At 40.9% G+C, this 18,639-nt stretch overlaps 1 protein-coding gene and 1 non-coding gene across 2 annotated transcripts in view; one reads left to right on the forward strand and one right to left on the reverse strand.

The window, feature by feature from the left end:
• The window catches only part of LOC131854389 (E3 ubiquitin-protein ligase Ubr3), a 157,682-nt gene extending 144,946 nt beyond the window's left edge, over positions 1-12,736 (forward strand). Inside the window, exons 21-34 of the mRNA XM_059205505.1 lie at positions 509-628; positions 678-769; positions 1,196-1,343; positions 3,758-3,893; positions 4,412-4,646; positions 5,293-5,544; positions 6,568-6,858; positions 7,532-7,745; positions 8,589-8,858; positions 9,326-9,624; positions 10,061-10,315; positions 10,687-10,905; positions 11,637-11,776; positions 12,475-12,736. Coding sequence (XP_059061488.1) covers positions 509-628; positions 678-769; positions 1,196-1,343; positions 3,758-3,893; positions 4,412-4,646; positions 5,293-5,544; positions 6,568-6,858; positions 7,532-7,745; positions 8,589-8,858; positions 9,326-9,624; positions 10,061-10,315; positions 10,687-10,905; positions 11,637-11,776; positions 12,475-12,592 — 2,789 coding nt within the window. The 3' untranslated portion in view covers positions 12,593-12,736. The remainder of the gene's footprint in view (positions 1-508; positions 629-677; positions 770-1,195; positions 1,344-3,757; positions 3,894-4,411; positions 4,647-5,292; positions 5,545-6,567; positions 6,859-7,531; positions 7,746-8,588; positions 8,859-9,325; positions 9,625-10,060; positions 10,316-10,686; positions 10,906-11,636; positions 11,777-12,474) is intronic.
• On the reverse strand, positions 6,980-7,120 carry LOC131854398 (U4 spliceosomal RNA). The gene has a single exon (XR_009358050.1). It is a non-coding gene; the product is annotated as a U4 spliceosomal RNA (small nuclear RNA).
• Positions 12,737-18,639: the final 5,903 nt, after the last annotated feature.

Below are 18,639 nucleotides of genomic sequence, written 5' to 3' on the forward strand. Positions count from 1 at the left end.
AACCGTATCCGTCAAGAGTTGGCCTTCAGCCGCTCGACAGTACTGAGTATAAATATTTTTGAATAGTCATTCATTTGGAGCACAAACTTATACAGATACAGAAGTAGAATGAACAAGATTCTTGCCACAACACTGGCTCCCTATATGCATCGCCATTAAAGACTATAATATCAGGCCATCATACTCTATTATGTACTTATCCAATAGAAATAACGAAGTTCAAATTAAAGTGCTTGGCGACAAATTTGTCAATGTGCACTCAGAGAATGCAATTTAGTGACATCTGTATGATGAAGTCACTATTTTATAGGACAGATATCGTGCCATCATATTCTGTAATTTTACCAGCATATTTATTTATTTATTTTTATTTATATAACTTCAATACACAAAATACCAAGGTAAAAGTACAAATGGTAGACTAATTCTTCAATCGAAACACAGCTTACAATTCAAACTGCTTGACGGTATATTTGTCATGTTGTACTCAGAAAAATATATTTTACAGCTGTATTATGGTGTTGCCATTCCTTAGAACATATATCGTGCCATCATATCATCGGCATATCTAGTTCTCCAATCGAAACACTACTGCTTGCCAGCAAATTAGGCAGTGTACTCATAGAAGGTAGTGGAGTGGTAACTGTATAATGACGTGTGTGTGTGTGTGTGGTCAGAGCTGGAGGCCCCGGGCGCGTGGTGCGCGCGCGCCCCCGCGCTGCCCGCGCCCCCCGCGCCCCCCGCGCCGCACCCCTCCACCAGCACGCAGGTCGGTGCACCTCACTCACTCACTCTTACTCTCTAACACACTCACATATGCTATTCGATGCTTACAATTTACTTTAGTATTTAAAATTTAATAATATATTTATTTGTGTTATGGTCTACTTGTTACAATATTCTATGTTTATTTTTGGCACATCATAATAATAATATCTATTTATTGAGCACAGTCAATCTTTACAAAAATGTGCTAAACAAAAGCGATTAACGCTTAAAGAAATTTGTTAAACTTATTTGGCTCGAAGGACCAGAGTAGGTTTACAACATACAGTAATGTTGTACTTTTAATGCTTTCAGTTAAGATGACTTAATGTATCAAAATGCAATTAAAATTGTATAAAATTGTTTTATTATTATTAAATGATAATTAAAGTAGTATCTAAATAGTACACCGTGCGTCATTGTTAATTAGGTACAAGTACACAATAAGCAACATGAGGAATCGATACCAGTGAACGAGTCCATCATATCGCTGCTACTCAAACTACACTCGCAGCTCTCCGGCCGACTGGACTCCTTCTCATTGGACGAGCCCGCACCGACCACGACTGAACCTATAGGTAATTAAAGCAGTTATTTCGCACAGCTGTATCTAGTTCCAGCCTAAGCTAAATAACTCTCTATTAATTGTTTATTGAATATTTTTATTTCTACTTAATATAGACATATAATAATAATATAATAATAATAAACTTTATTGGCCAATAAAACACTTTTACATTCAATACACATTACTGCGAACCACACACTAGACATGCAAGTCTGTATCGTGTGGTTCAGAGGAGATCATTACACATAATTGATATGTTAGGTGCTTGACTTTAATGAAATAACTTAACAATATCATGCAACACTTATGGCGTTATATTACAAAGTATATATATAATAAATAAATATCTATAAATAGTAATAAATATAAAGTATATTAATACATACAATAGATATACACATATTAAGTACTACTGAGGCTGTAATTAAATACTGTAATTAAAATTCGGTTTGAAACAATTTCTCACATTGATAATAGTCCAGACTTATTAAAAAATCTTTTATTTTTATTTTGGCTTGAGCTAGAGAACATTTTTTTATATCACATGACTTGCTTATTCTATTATATAAATTTACAGCTATATATGGGCTAAAACGTTTAGCAAAGGTTGTCTGTACCATAGGCAGGGGTATCTGAAAAACTCTTTTTTTTAACAGGTTTCCATATTTGGTGGAATTCAGTACATCTTTATGAGTGACTAAAGTCACTTTCCTCAAAAATTGTTTCCTAACACTAAGTACTTTGCATTCCTTATATAACTTAGTTGTAGAATACCTATATCTTTTTTTCAGCATTGTTTTAAGAACTGATCTTTGGGCTCTTTCGACTTCAATCATGCTTGACTTGGCTGCACCTCCCCAGCAGATGATGCAGTACGACAACACAGAGTGACAGAGGGCATAGTAAACAGTCATGAGTGTATTTATGTTAGCCGACTCTCGTAGTTTACGCATCACATGAGTTATGTTTCGAATTTTGTTTGATGTCATTGAGATATGTTTTTTAAAGTTAATGTTTTGGTCAATATACACTCCGAGATATTTTGTGTCATAAACTTTGTTTATACATTGGCAGTCGCACGCTACGTTATTCAAACATTGATTGTGAATTTTAATTTGCAACCCTAAAGGCGGTGCTGACATTCTAGTTTTGCGAAACGCCATTTGGTTATTTGAGCCATTCCTCTTTCGGCTTTTGAGTAAACACTCTCCCATGATTTGTCCCAAAACAATAAGACTGTATCGTCGGCATAACATATCATTTCACTATTTTCTAACTTAATATTATGTATATCATTTAGATATAATATAAATAGTGTGGGGCCGCTACCTTGCGGTACTCCGAAATTTGTGGTATGGGTATTACTTGTGAACTGTCCCAACCTTAGACAGTGCCTTCTGTGGTTTAAGTAGCTGCTGAACCAATTTAATGCTAAACCTCTGACACCTGACTTTTCCAGTTTTTTTAGAAGCAGCGCGACACTGTGTCAAAAGCCTTAGCCAAATCCAAAAACACAACTACACATTGTAATCCTTGGTCAAGTTTGGAGGTGATAGTTGTAATAAGTAGAGACCATCCTCGGTGGACTTTCCTGATCTAAAACCGAACTGTTTAGGAGATAGCAGATTTTGGTTTTCAAGGTATTTAACTAATCTTTTGTTGACAAGTTTCTCCAGTAATTTTGAGAAAGTTCCAAGTAGTGCTATTGGGCGGTAATTATCTGGAGAGTAGCGCCTCCTTTATGAATTGGGTATAATAAAGCTGTTTTCCAAGAGTCCGGAAAGATACCTGATACAAAACTAAGGTTATAAATGTGTACTAGAGGTGTTAAAATGAATTCCTTTATTGTTTTGATTAAACTATTGATTATTCCATCAATTCCAGGAGATTTATCATTTTTTAACTGAGTAATTAGGTCACCTATTTCAAATTCATCAGTCGGAGCCATGAAAAAAGATCCCAATACGCCATCCATTTTAGGCATCAAGTTCTCCTCTTTTTCTTTTAACTTTTCTAAAATATTATTTGCAAGCGCGCCAGTGGTTGAGAAATGGATATTGCACATGTCAAGTGATGTCTTTTCGTCAATTGAGTTTTCTATGTATAATAATTCTGTTGATTCTTTCTTGTGTGTTTGAATATCACAAATGTTTTTTATTGTATTCCACAGTTTCTTAGTCTCACCTTTATTTTTTAATAATTGTTCTTCTTCAAATTTCGATTTCAATCTATGTAAAAGGTTATTGCAAAAATTACGATATCTTTTGTACGTTGTTTGTATTATTAAGTTTTGTGGATTCCTGGTAGCCTGTTGATGAAGCTTATCTCTGTGTTTTATACAGCGTATAATACCTGGAGTAATCCAGGTCTATCGTATATCCGTAGTGCAGAATGTTAGTGTAATGTTTTGTTGCATGTTCCTAGGCGACGGCCCTCACTTCATCGGCGGCGTGCTGCGCAAGCTGGCGCGGCTGGACGCGCGGTGTGCCACCGCCATCGAACACGTGCGCCACTCGCTGTGGCCGCACCAGCGCGAGCGGCAGGCCGAGCAGCGCGCCAGGTACGTCCCCGGCCCACCGCGACCACGTGCGCCACTCGCTGTGGCCGCACCAGCGCGAGCGGCAGGCCGAGCAGCGCGCCAGGTACGTCCCCGGCCCACCGCGACCACGTGCGCCACTCGCTGTGGCCGCACCAGCGCGAGCGGCAGGCCGAGCAGCGCGCCAGGTACGTCCCCGGCCCACCGCGACCACGTGCGCCACTCGCTGTGGCCGCACCAGCGCGAGCGGCAGGCCGAGCAGCGCGCCAGGTACGTCCCCGTCCATCAGGTCTGGTCCCATCTCGCCAGGTACGCCCTCGTCCCCCAGGTACGCCCGCTGATTTTGATGTCTTCCAAATTCAAATTCACTTCGGTCTAAGTTATATTGTACAGTGATTTACAAGAGGACTTAAACCGAAACGAAGCTACGACACTAAGGTATTGCCTATTTTACTTATATAGTTAAATAATCGTTAGTAACCCTGGACTCTAGTTAATAAAAAAAAATATAATTAAGATGACAATGATGTGTATGATCGCAGAGAGCGTCAAGAGAAGGAGGAGCGTTCCCGTCGCGCGCGCGAGCGTCAGCAGCAGTTGATGCGCGAGTTCGCGCGGCGCCAGCAGCAGTTCATGTCGGCGATGCAGGTGGACGGCAGCGACGCCGCCATGGACTGGGACGAGGACGACCTGGAGAAGGACTACGACTGCGTCATCTGCAACACCACCGCGCCCACCACCGCCGCTGACCCTATAGGTCTCGTCGTGCTGCTGCAGGTAGGGCATCCTCATTACTATCCATTATCCTTCTATTAATCAATGAGTCTATTTAAAACAGGGCATATTCATCCGCAAGATGTTTAATTGAAGAATTTCTTTAGTTGTCCTTATGTTACATAGATGTATTTATGCTATGGAAAAAGTATCAACAAATTTTATTCTTATTCAGTTATCATATTAATTGAAGTATGTTATAGGTTTTTTACCATTCTTCAACTTCATTGAACTATTCACGATGGTTGCAACGGTGTAATAGCTGTCTTTAGCGCGAAAAAGTTAGCGCATATTTTTGTGATCACCCTTTCGTTCGTAATCATTTCACTTTAAAATTTTGTTGACAATTCTACAGATCTTATTTTCCAAACATTTAAGATTTATAAATTGTCAATAGTTCTATATGTCTGTCCGTTCTCCATAGTCAGATGTCCTTCATTTTTTAAACGTAATTAATTATTATAAAAAGGCGCTAAAATATTCACAATTGTAGAACGCGGGTACGCGCTCACTGTTTGCGCGCGCGGTCTTTCTTGTTCTCTTTGTATCCATGTACGTGTACATTCTTTCCAGTGCGAATGTCGATTCCCTCATAAAACAGCATAAGTGTAAAAGCAGCTAATCGTGAAGTGATCGTGTGGTGTTTCAGTCGACGTCAGTGCTGGGGCACAGGCGGCGCGTGGAGGCGGAGGGCGGGGACGGCGGGGAGAGCGCGGGGGGCGCGGCAGCCATGCCGGCCGCGGGCGCGGGAGCGGCGGGGGGCGCGGGCGCGGGGGCGGGGGCGGGGGCGCGGCTGCCGCTGTCGGAGGCGGAGCGCGCGCGGCTGGCGCTGCAGCGAGAGACCACCGCCGCCGCACACCACTACCGCATGCACGACGACCTCGGGGAACACTTCGACAAGGTACGCTCGCTCTATCTCTGTCTCTCATACGCACAGTCCCACCGCCGCCGCGCGGCGGGGAACACTTCGACAAGGGGGCGCGGGGGCGCATGCACGACGCGAACGGCTGCCGCTGTCGGACCGCCGCCGCACACCACTACCGCATGCACGACGACCTCGGGGAACACTTCGACCAGGTACGCTCGCTCTATCTCTGTCTCTCATACGCACAGTCCCACCGCCGCCGCACACCACTACCGCATGCACGACGACCTCGGGGAACACTTCGACAAGGTACGCTCGCTCTATCTCTGTCTCTCATACGCACAGTCCCACCGCCGCCGCACACCACTACCGCATGCACGACGACCTCGGGGAACACTTCGACAAGGTACGCTCGCTCTATCTCTGTCTCGGGGGGGGCTGTCGCTGTCTACACTCACATTATTTCTAACACACTCTCTACATATGTATATTAATTAATTTATTTCTACGTATATTATATACGTGTAATTTTTGTTTATACGTATATAATATACGTAGAAAACAACCAGACCAACAATTATACTCATAAATACAAATGTTTGTATGTTTAACAGATAAACATTTGTTTATTACAATTTAAGTAGCAAATAATAGTACAAATGCAAATTGATTAGCATACAATGTGTTTTTTTTTTACTACTCTAATGCTGTTGGTCGCAGCTTCAACAGTAAATGGCACTCGCCCTCTATCGTTCGGTGAAACTGTAAAGTCATTTGGTGTACTATCTGTACCCTACTACTATCTGTGCAGATAGCTCTCAAACCTGCGGAAGGACTTACGGAACGACAACGTCTGCTGAATATCGATTCCCGTTTCAATCGGAGGAGCGAGTAGCACGGTTGTATGTGGTAACTGGTGATCCCCAACGTGCGCAGGAGTCGTGACTCAAACCCGTGGATCGACTTATGGAGCGGCTCAGGTCCTGATATCGATCCCCGTGTCATGGAAGGCGCGTAGTAACTTGTGATATGGTGAGGTAACGAGTGGTCTCCGCGCAGGAGTCGTGGCTGCTGAGCGTGTCGGTGGGGTGGGAGGGCGGCGTGCACGTGCAGACGTGCGGCCACCACCTGCACCTGCGCTGCCTGCAGCTGTACCTGCGCTCGCTGGCGGCGCCGCAGCGTCCTCACAACCTGCACGTGGAGCGCGGCGAGTTCCTGTGCCCGGTGTGCCGCCAGCTGGCCAACTCCGTGCTGCCGCTGGCGCCCGCGCCGCGCCCCGCGCCCCGCGCGCCCCGCGCCGCGCCCCGACACAACCTCCTCGACATGCTGCACCAGGACAGGCCCGCGCCGGTATGACACATTATGTATTACTCATTGTGCCCGCGGTTTCACCCACGTCAAATTTTCAATCTATGTGTTCGTTCGCACTAGAATCATACATTATTTCGTAACGTTAACATTTCATATTTGACCAAAAATCAGTTCGCATTTGGTAATCAACAATACTGGTCATACTCATTTATCATTAATCAGTTTATTATCAGTTCTTAACTAGCAATAATCGCATCTCGGATTAACCTCATCGGTTAAGATATTGCCTCCGCGCAAAGTTTTTATCATCAGTTCTAATATCCAGTTACAGTTATTAGTGTAGTTAGTTTTTATTATTATTTATCAGTAGTCCTTCGAGCCGGATCAGAACCAGCGACCTATGGATCTACAGCCCACAGTTACTGTTACTATTATTTTGATATATAAACTAAAATCCATTCAGTAGTTTTTGCGTGGAATAGTAACGAACATAAGTACATCAATTTATCCAATCACAAACTTCTACGTTTATTTTTGTTGTTCATTGTGTTGATGCATTTTTTGGTAATTTCTTCTGTATTTCTTTGCTGTGAGCGACGTCGTCGTTGTAGTGTCGTAGAGCTCGTTTGTAATTCTCGTTCATTGTGTTTATACATGTTCTGTTAATTATTTACCGTGAGGGTCATCCGTGTCGTGTCGTGTCGTGCCGCAGAGTTCGTCGCGGCTGTCGGAGGCGATGGGCAAGGCGATGAAGGAGCTGACGGCGATGGCGAGCAACAAGCTGCGGCAGCGGTACGGCGTGTCCCCGGCCGGCATCTTCACGTTCGTGGCGTCGCTGGTGCGCACCAACCTCGAGTGCGAGCTGGTGCAGCGCGGCGGGGCGCTCGCCGCCCGCGCCCGGTACAAGCCGCGCGGGGACTGCATACGTGAGACACTTCTATTTTTGTCTAAACCACTAGTTATGATGACGACTTAGGCTTTGATGTCGGCTACCGGAAGCCCAGCACCATCGTTTCTCATCTTAATGTTACTTTCTACTGTCTACTGGTGGCCTGGAAGAGATTGCTTTTTTTTTCGGATTACTTTAATGCTGTTGGCCGCAGCTGGCTTTTACAGCTTCACCGAACGTTAGGGGGCGAGTGCAGATGGCACTCCAAACCCGCGGAAGGACTTATGGAACGGCTGTAGGCCAACTTCTGCTTGACGGATACGACTTTAGTCTGAGGGCACCACTAGGGTTTCGAACTTCGGCTCAGGCCGTCGTAATATCGATCCCCGTTTGAATTGGACAGAGGATGCGATAAGACCGCCTTTTGTATCTTACTTACTACTTACTTACTTATGAATATACGTATTAAGTATGTTCATCCCTACAAGAGGAACCTCGAGTAGCGCCCGTGACTCGTGACACGGGTGTAGGTTTAAAAGACCCTTTTAGAATTCATTAAAACTTACCTTTACTACTTGCAGCTTCCCCCCAGGCCCAACTAAATCCAGCATAAATCCGTCTCTAATACAATTCACTTCAGTATCCAAAATACAACCGGCACGTTCTATGTTCCTCGACCGAATGCATCATTTATGCATGTAGGCAGTATGTAGGTAGTAAGATTTTAGCCATTTATAAACATCAAATATTTTGTATTAATATTTTCCGTATCATCCTCAAAATTCTCAATGATCTAGTGCGACCTATCACCAGCGCTAAATCTACTGAGCATTTGAAGTTCTCAATATGCCTGTATAAGTAATGATTTGTTGGTACACAGTGCCGCTGATGTCCGTGGCCGGCGCGCACGTGCGCGTGCTACGCGAGGCGGGCGCGGGGCTGGGCGCCGCGGACACGTGGCGCGAGCTGGCGGCCTGCGGGCTGGCGGGGCCCGGGCCGGGCGCGGAGGGCGGCGCGGGCCCGCCCGTGGCGGCGGCGGTGGCGGCGGCGGCGGACGCGCGCCCCGTGCCGCTGCTGCTGCGGGACCCGCTCGCGCTGCTCATGCAGTTCGTGCTGCTCGCGCCCGACAGCCCGCCCCACATGGACATACGTCAGTACACACCCCACTATATATAAACTTGCCATTTAAAACTCATTGCTTTTAAGTTAAATTATGTATTTTTGTATTATCTACTGTGAGGTGATTTCTTTATTGCTTATTACTGGTAAGATTAGTTTCGTAATTATAAATTTTACTTGCATATCCATAATTTTTCAATATGAATGAACTACTCAAATTTATCTTCGTATGAAGATATTATCCGGCTCAATGGACCAAAAATGTGGAGGAAAGGTTTAAGCCCAGAGTTTTGTGATAATGATAGTAGTTGATTGATTGGTTGTTGCGAAATAAAACTGCCTTGATTGAATGCTACTTTGAACACTTCATTATAATGTGAAATTGTATGTGTCGGCAATTGTGTATTGCATAGTAAGCATACATGTACGATTGTTCTTACAGATATTTTCTGTTTGCACATATGGTAACTTACCATAAATTGTTGATCGGCCCGGCAGAACACTTCAACTGCATTGTGAGCGCGCTGTACGCGTTGAGCTACTACCAAGTGGTGTGCCAGTTCATCGCGAGCACCACCGCGGAGGGCCGCGCGGCGCTGGCGGGCGGTGCGGGGGGCGCGGGGGGCGCGGGGGGTGCGGGGGGCGCGGACAGTGAGGGGGGCGCGGCGGGAGAGAGCGTGGTGCGCGGCGCGGCGCGCGTGCTGCTGTCCGCCCTGGCACACTCCGACCTCTTCACGGAGGACGGGCCCCCGCAGCGGCGCGCGCCCGCACTGCACCACGCCGCACTCGAGGCGCAGGTACGCAGCCCGTGACGTCATACATAACTTTTCTTTTTTATCAACTTTATCATTATTATGAATTTGGAACACATATTATTTTAAAAATTTCTTTCCTTTTTGCATCATTTAACATATTTTTTCGTGTTCAAGAAAATAGGATTGCAGCGATTTTCTTGTGTTAGTCATATTCCAAGCATATTTTCATTTGTAATAAAACTTATATTTAGACTAGGTATAGCCGATAGTTGCATTTTGCAATACAAAATATTATCTCGTCTTTTCTTCTCAATCCTCTCTTATTTTTTAAAGAAAAGTAATGTTTTAGATTGTTACTCCAATCTACAGCTGCGAGAACTGCTACCGTTTTTGACAAAACAATATTTTGTCTCTTCCTTCATATCCTCTCTCTTTAAAAAAAAAAAGTTGTAATTTTAATTGTTACAACTATCCGCAGTTGCAAGAGCTGCTGTTGCCGTTCCTGCGCATCTCAGCGCTGCTGCGGCACCACATGTACGGCGGCGCGCTGCCCGAGGGCGAGGGCGGGCCGTCGCAGGAGTTCGCGCGGCTGGCGCACTACCTGCAGCTCGCCCCCGACGCCCGCCTCCGCGGCGCCGGCCGCTGCCTGCCGCCGCACGCCGCGCCCGCCGCCCCCGCGCCGCGGGCCTGGGCGCGCGCGCTCGCTGCTGCCGCCGCGCGCGGCCAGCTCGTGGTGAGTACGCGGATGGTGCGTGGTGAACACGTAGCCAGTGCGTGGTGAGCGCGTAGGCAGTGCGTGGTGAGCGCGTAGGCAGTGCGTGGTGAGCGCGTAGGCAGTGCGTGGTGAGCACTTAGGCAGTGCGTGGTGAGCACGTAGACAGTGCGTGGTGAGCACGTAGGCAGTGCGTGGTAAGTACGTAGACAGATTATGGTGACTAAGTAGGTAGGTCGTGGTGAATACATAGTTAATTCGTGATGAGTACGTAGCCATATCATGGTGAGTACGTCGTTAGCTCGTGTTGAGTACGTAGCCAGCTCTTGGCGAGTACGCGGGCGAGCGTAGTTGCGAGGTGCGAGTTACCGAGCGCGTGGTGCGGTGCGCAGGTGCGGCGCCTGCTGCGCAGCGCGTGGTCGCGGTGGGCGGGCCCGGCGCTGCTGGCGCTGCCGCGCGACTACGACCGGCTGTTCTCGTACTACCACGAGCGCGTGTGCCTGCAGTGCGGCGCCGTGCCCAAGGAGGCCTCCGTGTGCCTGCTGTGCGGGACGCTCGTCTGCCTCAAGCAGCCCTGCTGCCGCCGGCAGGACGTCGCCGAGGCCGTGCAGGTACGCGCACACACAAGTATCTTATAAACTTAAATTTTTACCAAGATCTTTACGATAATGTAAGATCATACGTAGAAACTTATTTGTGATACTCAACGTGAACTAGACTATTCAAATAACGGTACTTCCATACAAGTTTTATTGTATTAAAAATTCCTATGTCCCATCTCAAAATCTAGACAATCTGTGTACTAAATTTCATTTAAATCGTTTTAGTAGTTTTGCCGTGAAGGCGAGACAGACAACCATAGTTTCACATTTATAATATTAGTAGGAATAGGTAAAAAAATAAAAGGAATATAGATTCTAAACTACTTCTGAAACTGAGATTAGCTATCTTTACACGACACGTTCTTTCACGCGCGACCAGCGCATGTGAAAATTATAAATTATAAACATATCTGTGCTCCATACTCACGTGTCCGTCATTTTGCAATGATAATTAATCGTTATAAAAAAAACGCAATAGCACGCACAATTGAAAGACCGAGGCATGCGCATAAAGGCACGTGTTAAGGCATCTATTTTTTAATACTATAATGTGTGTGCCTCGAATGATGTAAGAGCGAGAGAGAGAGAAAAAGATTGAGTATCAGAGTAATATTTATTGTAGGCCTCGAATAAAGTAAGAGTGAATAAGAGAGTGATCGGCACCGACCTCTCCCTGCGTGAAAGAGCGTACGTGTAAAAGCATATATAAGTATGTAAATATTGTGGTCGTGTTTGGTCAGCACGCGATGGAGTGTGGTGGCGGCACGGGCATCTTCCTGGTGGTGACGTCCACCTACATCGTGGTCATCCGCGGACGACGCGCCTGCCTCTGGGGCAGCCTCTACCTCGACGACTACGACGAGGAGGATCGGGATCTCAAGTCTGTATATGCTTTATTTTTTCTAATTGGTGTCTTTCGAAAGATTATCGATGCGAAGTCGTACATTATAATGATGAAAAAAATTGTATTTGTACAGCATACCGTTGCTATAAGAGACGTTTAGTGATTCATTAAAATCCTCCTTTAGAAATATAGACAGATAAAAATTTGAATTTGTTTAAGTACAAGTATATATTTACAGAATATTTCTAACCAATATAATTAAATATAGGTAAACCTGCATGGGTGTGTCACATCAATACAAAATTGCTCATAGCTCAGTGCGGAGAATCACTCAAGCAAAATAATAATTTTCAGCTGTCTTTTGATTCTGAGTGGAATGGCTCATTTAATGATACTCAACGAAATAGTTATTAGCGATAGTTTTTGGAACGTCTCTGAATGCGGTCGTTATATTTGTCTAGGAGAAAAACTCATTAACAGATTTAATGATACTCAATTTAATCATTATTAGCGATAGCTTATGGAAAGTCTCTGAATGCGGCCGTTAGACTTTCCAAGTTTAATAACTTGTTTAAAAATATACTGAAAAATTCTTAGAAGACGACTTCAGTTATCCTATTTATGACCTACATTTGCATATAAAAACAAAATACAGGGTACTGTTACTGTCGGTTCAAAGATCATACCGAAAATAAACTCGTAAATGCATTATAGTAATAATGGAATGATTGCAGACGTGGCAAGCCTCTGTACCTGAGCCAGGACCGGCTGGAGCTGCTGCAGGCGCAGTGGCTCGCGCACCGGTTCGACCACACCAAGCGCACGTGGGTGTGGCACAGAGACTCGCTCTGAGTGCGTCCCCCGCCCGCCGCGCGCACTCGGGACCCGCCCTGTGCACGCAACCATACCTGCAGGTGATATCGACCGATGGCCTTATAGTTGTTATAACCGCTTCTGGAATGTTCTGGAATGTTCACGCAGCGTGCCCGCCGCTAATATACGTTTAGAACTGTTTTGTTTTATATCAAATATGTTATCGTTGCCTTGTTATCTCTTCGCTTGACGCTACAGTACGAGTGTTTAAAATAAATTAAACATCCTTACTATTGAGATACAGGCGTTTGATATCGATATAAAATAAAAATATATTATGCAACCGTTTTCAACCTATTTTGTAAAAATGGTTGCATCGTTAGTGCTTGGATGCTTATATAAATAACATAAGCGTATTGCGGATATAGCGGTATATTTTTTTATCTGTGGGCATAATAACCAAACGGTAATTATAAATGACAACCTACAGTAAATGGTGCATACGAAATGCACGGAAGTTTTAATGTGTGTTAACTGTAGAGAAATTTACTAGTGAATAGTTCTTATACTATATTATTTAATTTAAAACTTGATCTCTCTCTTCACCATATAAAATCATTGTCAGCATCGAAGCTCCTCTAGGTTTTTTTGGTTTTCTGTGGATGAGTTAAAATGATATTTGTCAAAATACTTAGATATTTTATTTGTTTAGATAAAGAACAACAGGTTTATGTTTTGTATAATTTAGTTTACTTTATTTGTAAATTGATATGTTGTAGTCATTGAGAAATCTCCCATTTACACTATTATTATTGTATCTTTCTAAATTTACTCAGAGTAAGAGTGGATATAGAGGGACGTGTAACAAGCCTGACTATGAAATTGTATAGACAAGGTAGTAGTGTTAAATAGTGTTTTAAAATATATCTGACACCGAGGAAATAAATCTGTATTTGATTATTGGAGTAATTTTCATTCCATCGTATAAAGATGTATTTGATAGAACTAAAATTAAAAATGAATTATTACGAAGATCTGATCCATGAAGTGAAAGAACAGACAATCGACTATTTGCTGCATAATTTATTATTTACTGTGATAATGAAATTTTGGATTAATTACATCCATTATTTGAGGACTTTGCAAGCAAAACTGATAATAACAAAGATATGGTATATGAAATGTTTTTTTGGAAAAGTTTTTGAAATTAAAACTGGCGTAAAAAATATGCTTTTTTGCATTTGATATTCCTCGCCCAAAAATCGACATTATTTATAGTCAGGCTTATTTTTATTATGTAATCTATAAGAATATATATAGACTTTTACATTGCCCGATCGCGCTAACTTTCACTTCGAAGAAAAATTATTGTATGGCAAATGTTCGGTCAGTGTAAACGCCCCGTCGAATGTTGGACCAAGTTTCAGCAGGCCTCATACATATAGCGCACGTAGCGTCCAACATTCGAGCCAACTCTTTGTGTGTTGCCAATAACATAAAGTTTGGGTGTGTAAATATTAGTCGTCAATTCAACAGATGTCCAATGGGTGTTGCCACGGCTGTGAATATGTAAATTTACTTTGTCTGTTAACACGGTTGACGATGTCAGTGTAGAGTATAACATTAAATTATTATTATATTATTTTTTTATATAGAATTAGAGCTATAAACGATATTAGACTAACTTCGGATACTCCATACCAAATAACGATGTTCTTTACGCCTAGACGACACAAATACAACAGTAACATGTAGCAACGATCAATGAACTCAGATTCTGAACGTAAAGGCAATGGGAATGAGGCGATACACATTTCATTGAATATTTACACCACAGATATGGAATAAAAATATAGCAAAAGCAATTACCTAGAAGCGGTATGTGTAAAATTTTAACCCTAAATTATGCACAGTAGGTCTCAATAGACTCACAGAATATTTCAATTCAGAGTTCCTATATCAAATTTATATAGAAACAAAAGCTTTAATGATCAATGGAAATAGCATAGTAAAGTATATAGTGTAATAAATATTATTTTGGATATTGTAATAATAAATATCGCGGAGAGTATTTTAGCTATGACGCCGCTTAATTTTCATATATCTGTGTGTGTTTAACTGTATTTTTTTATATATAAAATATCTAGTTTTCATTAGTGGTGTAGCTGTACCCTATGAGGCCCGTGTCAAGTTCGTCAGTTGGGGCTTCAGACTATAGTTTTTTGAATCTGTAGCAACACAGTTTCTACACGTGCCACCGTGACCTTCCATATTCGTATACGATCTTCATATACGATTTTACGTTTTCGTTTTTAGGCGCAGCTGCAGGTAACAACGGCTAGAAGGTTGCGCAGCTGCTTTTCTAATGTTACACGTGCCGTGCGATAAGGATTCTAGGAAGTGGATGGTGGCACGTGTAGAAACTGTGTTGCTACAGATAGATACAGATATAAATGTTAAATTCTTCTTATGCCTACTGTTATACCACTGTTTTCATCTATAAACTTCTCTAATAGTACAATTAAATTTTAATAAAATGAGCAATTCAGACAATATACAGTAATGCTATATATAAATAGAAATATTGTATCTTATAACGATATGATGCTATCTGTACAATGAATAGTTAAATTATTGTATTATGCTGAAGATATATATTTTCTTAATTGTTGACAAATTACGCAGATTGTGTCTGCAATATAAGTAACCGATGTATTATACGTGCATTATAAATTGCTCCCCTTATTAATTAAGCAGTAATACTTGTCACACGACGTTGAACGTTTGTATGGCCTAAATTATGGTGGAATGTGGAAGACGGCTTATAAATCGGCGAAATATTACTTCACTCGTATTCACATGTTCATAATAATTATGAATTTTTATACTTGGGGTGGCTATTTATATAGCATGATTAGTACATTTTTCTCATATAACTGCTTCATCCTCACCGTCCATTACGTACCTGTAGATTAATTAAAGTTACGATGTACAATGGGTCTGAGATAGAGAATAAAAAAAAGTATTATTTATCAGTTGTTAATAAATGAGAGGGACACAGACGCTATGATTTGTCTCATGATGAGATGTTCTTTTCTTTTTGTCATCGCGCTAGCATCTGTCCTGTACTAAGTTACAAGTTTATATTTGGTAAATTGACGCTTTGTATATAACGAACTTCATTATTCAAATGTCCTTATTGTGGTATGGTTAGAAGTTATAAATCTGATTTTATTATAGTTTTCGTGTGCAATTTGGAGTTACTGAGGCCTTTGTGTTATTTATAAGTACATTTAGTTTATTTACAGAAGAATTACGCTATCGATATTTATTGCATTTCGCTTGAAAAGGACTTTTAGACAGTAGGGGACTAGTAGAAGCATTTCATGTTAGATTTATAGAAGCAAACTGTATAAACTTGTTTGCGTGATACATGAGTCTTGTCTAATTCTGCAACTAAGCAGCTTACTTTGCAGTGCTCTCAATGAAGGTTGGGATATATATGGCAGTGACAGCACAGGATACAAAGGGTAACATCCTCAGGAATGACGACGCCTAGCCGTAATATCCGGCTGTACTTACGATATAAGACAATTATCTATTATTTCAATTATGTAATATAATTTCTATAGGACTAAATGCCTCAACACGTATCTGCCGTGTTTATAGCGCGCTACCACGTTATGTATATAAATATTGATAGTGTACACCTCGTTTAACAAAATTGTGTCAAAATTATATATAGCCCTAGTTGTTATTAAATTTTCTAGTTTGTAATAGTTTTAAATGTCAGTTTGTTTTGTGATTACAACGAATATGTTGACAATCGAAAGAATATTCGTTATTTGTAAGTTTGTACACGACGCCCCGCTATAGTTCGGCGTCAGTAGAGCCCCCAACGGGGATAGTAAACCGTATCGCTATGATGATAAATATTACTTTAGCTTGTATGTTATCATTGGCTGCTGATGCACGTTGTCATACCTCAGTACTGCGTCTCGAGTGCTCGCAACATCCGAGTAATTTTGTTAATTCTTGTATGTATATTGTTCTTGTATATATCCGATCATTAAAGTTGTTGATATTTAGAATGTAATTTTATTTGCCTCCCTTCCTTCCTTTGTTACAGTATGGTTCAAACTTAAGATTAACGGTATTCAACGATTGTAAGAAAAAAACAGGTATATAATTTGAAAATGTCTCTCAATGTAAACTTGTATTTTATTCTAAGCCATCCATTATCATCCATTTCATCCTCTTAATAATATAGACGATAAAGTTTATGAGGATAATGATGGCTAATATTATGAAAATAACTACTGGATGTACCTAAATGCAACTTAACTCATATATATCCTAAATTATAAATGAAATCGACAATGATCTAGATAATAAACAGAAACAATGGTTCATTTTTGCCAAGATATCAAGTAAAATAGAGAAACTTCACTTCTTACGAGCACTTTCTCTTAGTAGTAGTAGTAATTCCTAAATATTTGCTTATACTTTCCTGTTTTAACAATGAAATATTTAATTACATATTCATATTCCATAGATAAAATATAGTTATTTTAATTTCAATCACTAAATTTTTTGTTATTTTATAGACAGGTGAATAAATTAGGAACAGGTTACGAATTTAGTGGAATTATATACTAAATACAAAAAAATAAAAAGACACATTTGTTAAAAGTTTATATTGTACATCAACTATGTTTTGTTTAGAGGTAGAACATCCTACTCTTAAAGTAAACTGCTAACGTGATTACAATTAATTAAACAGTTAATTTTGTATCGCACGCCGCGTTAATATCATCTGTAGGCGGAGTGAGGAGTAACCAAGACCACCTTACTGTAGTATTGTTACGTCCCTTTGTGGTTACAAAGGCTATGTTAGATGATTTGCAAATATTTCGTCTCGCTAACTATTACACAGACAATTGATGGCAGAGAGAGCTAAAACAGAAAAAGTAAAAGTCCACCCCACTCATCGCATTGTGAAAAGTAAAAATTAATATAGTTAAACGGGTGTGAAGAAGTTACATGGAGTAGCGAGCCGAATGTCAATGTCGACAGGTAAATACATTTATTTACCATAAAAATATTCGTATTAAGTAATTCAATTGAGTTTCTTGCCAATTCTTCTAAATTGGATCTATGTATATGTATACATAGATCTACTGATAGATATACCGATCTACTAGATATACTAAACTGGACGGTAGGGGAAAAATTATAATATAAAAATTTTGACGTTCATAAGCGGCTAAAACGGCCTACAGTTTTTGAATAAATGTTTTTTTTAATTTGAATTTGTTACAAACTCGTTTAACTATAATAATAATATGTACTGAACGGAAGTTTAAATAATACTATTTGGTCAGAGACCTATAGTCACTTTTTGTTCAAACGAGTCTTGTGAAAATATCCTTTTATTACTCTTTAACCCGTGGGATGGATGCATAATAAAAAATTCAATATAATCACCAACATGCGATTACAATCCTAAAAATAAAATCGTACAAAATATAATTAGTTTTGTAATTATCATTGTATTCGACTATTTTTCATTAGGCAATAAATTCCGACGAAATATCTGTATCATCTCTATAATAATAATGAAATAAGTATTTTTTTTGTCAAAATAAAATAAAAAGGTTTATCACAGAAAACAATAAATACTAATCAAACATATAGATGGCATCTTATATTATGCACCAAATTGCGAAATAAAATCTATCGTAAAAACTCACTATGTATAAATTCAAACTAAGAATAGTAAGTATAAATATAAATACTGAATTCTATTTAGTTATTTTTGTATAAAAAATACGTCAAAATATCATGTACTAAAATAATTTTCGTCTAATCGAAAAGGAATGTTATTTTCAAAACCAATATAAAATGAACTCTATGTTCGACAAGTTACATTTATGTAGGCAATATTTAAACCATTTCTATACATTACTGACCAAATGTGGCAATATTAAATTAGTGCTGTCTTAACATTACAAAGAGAGCACTAATTCAGACGGAGGCTAAACATCCTCACCGTTGCCTTGTATGGTGACATACAATATTTAGCC

The sequence above is a fragment of the Achroia grisella genome, unplaced genomic scaffold (genome assembly GCF_030625045.1).
Source record: "Achroia grisella isolate CSIRO2021 unplaced genomic scaffold, CSIRO_AGI_Agris_v1 utg980, whole genome shotgun sequence".
In the NCBI taxonomy this organism is placed as follows: domain Eukaryota; kingdom Metazoa; phylum Arthropoda; class Insecta; order Lepidoptera; family Pyralidae; genus Achroia; species Achroia grisella.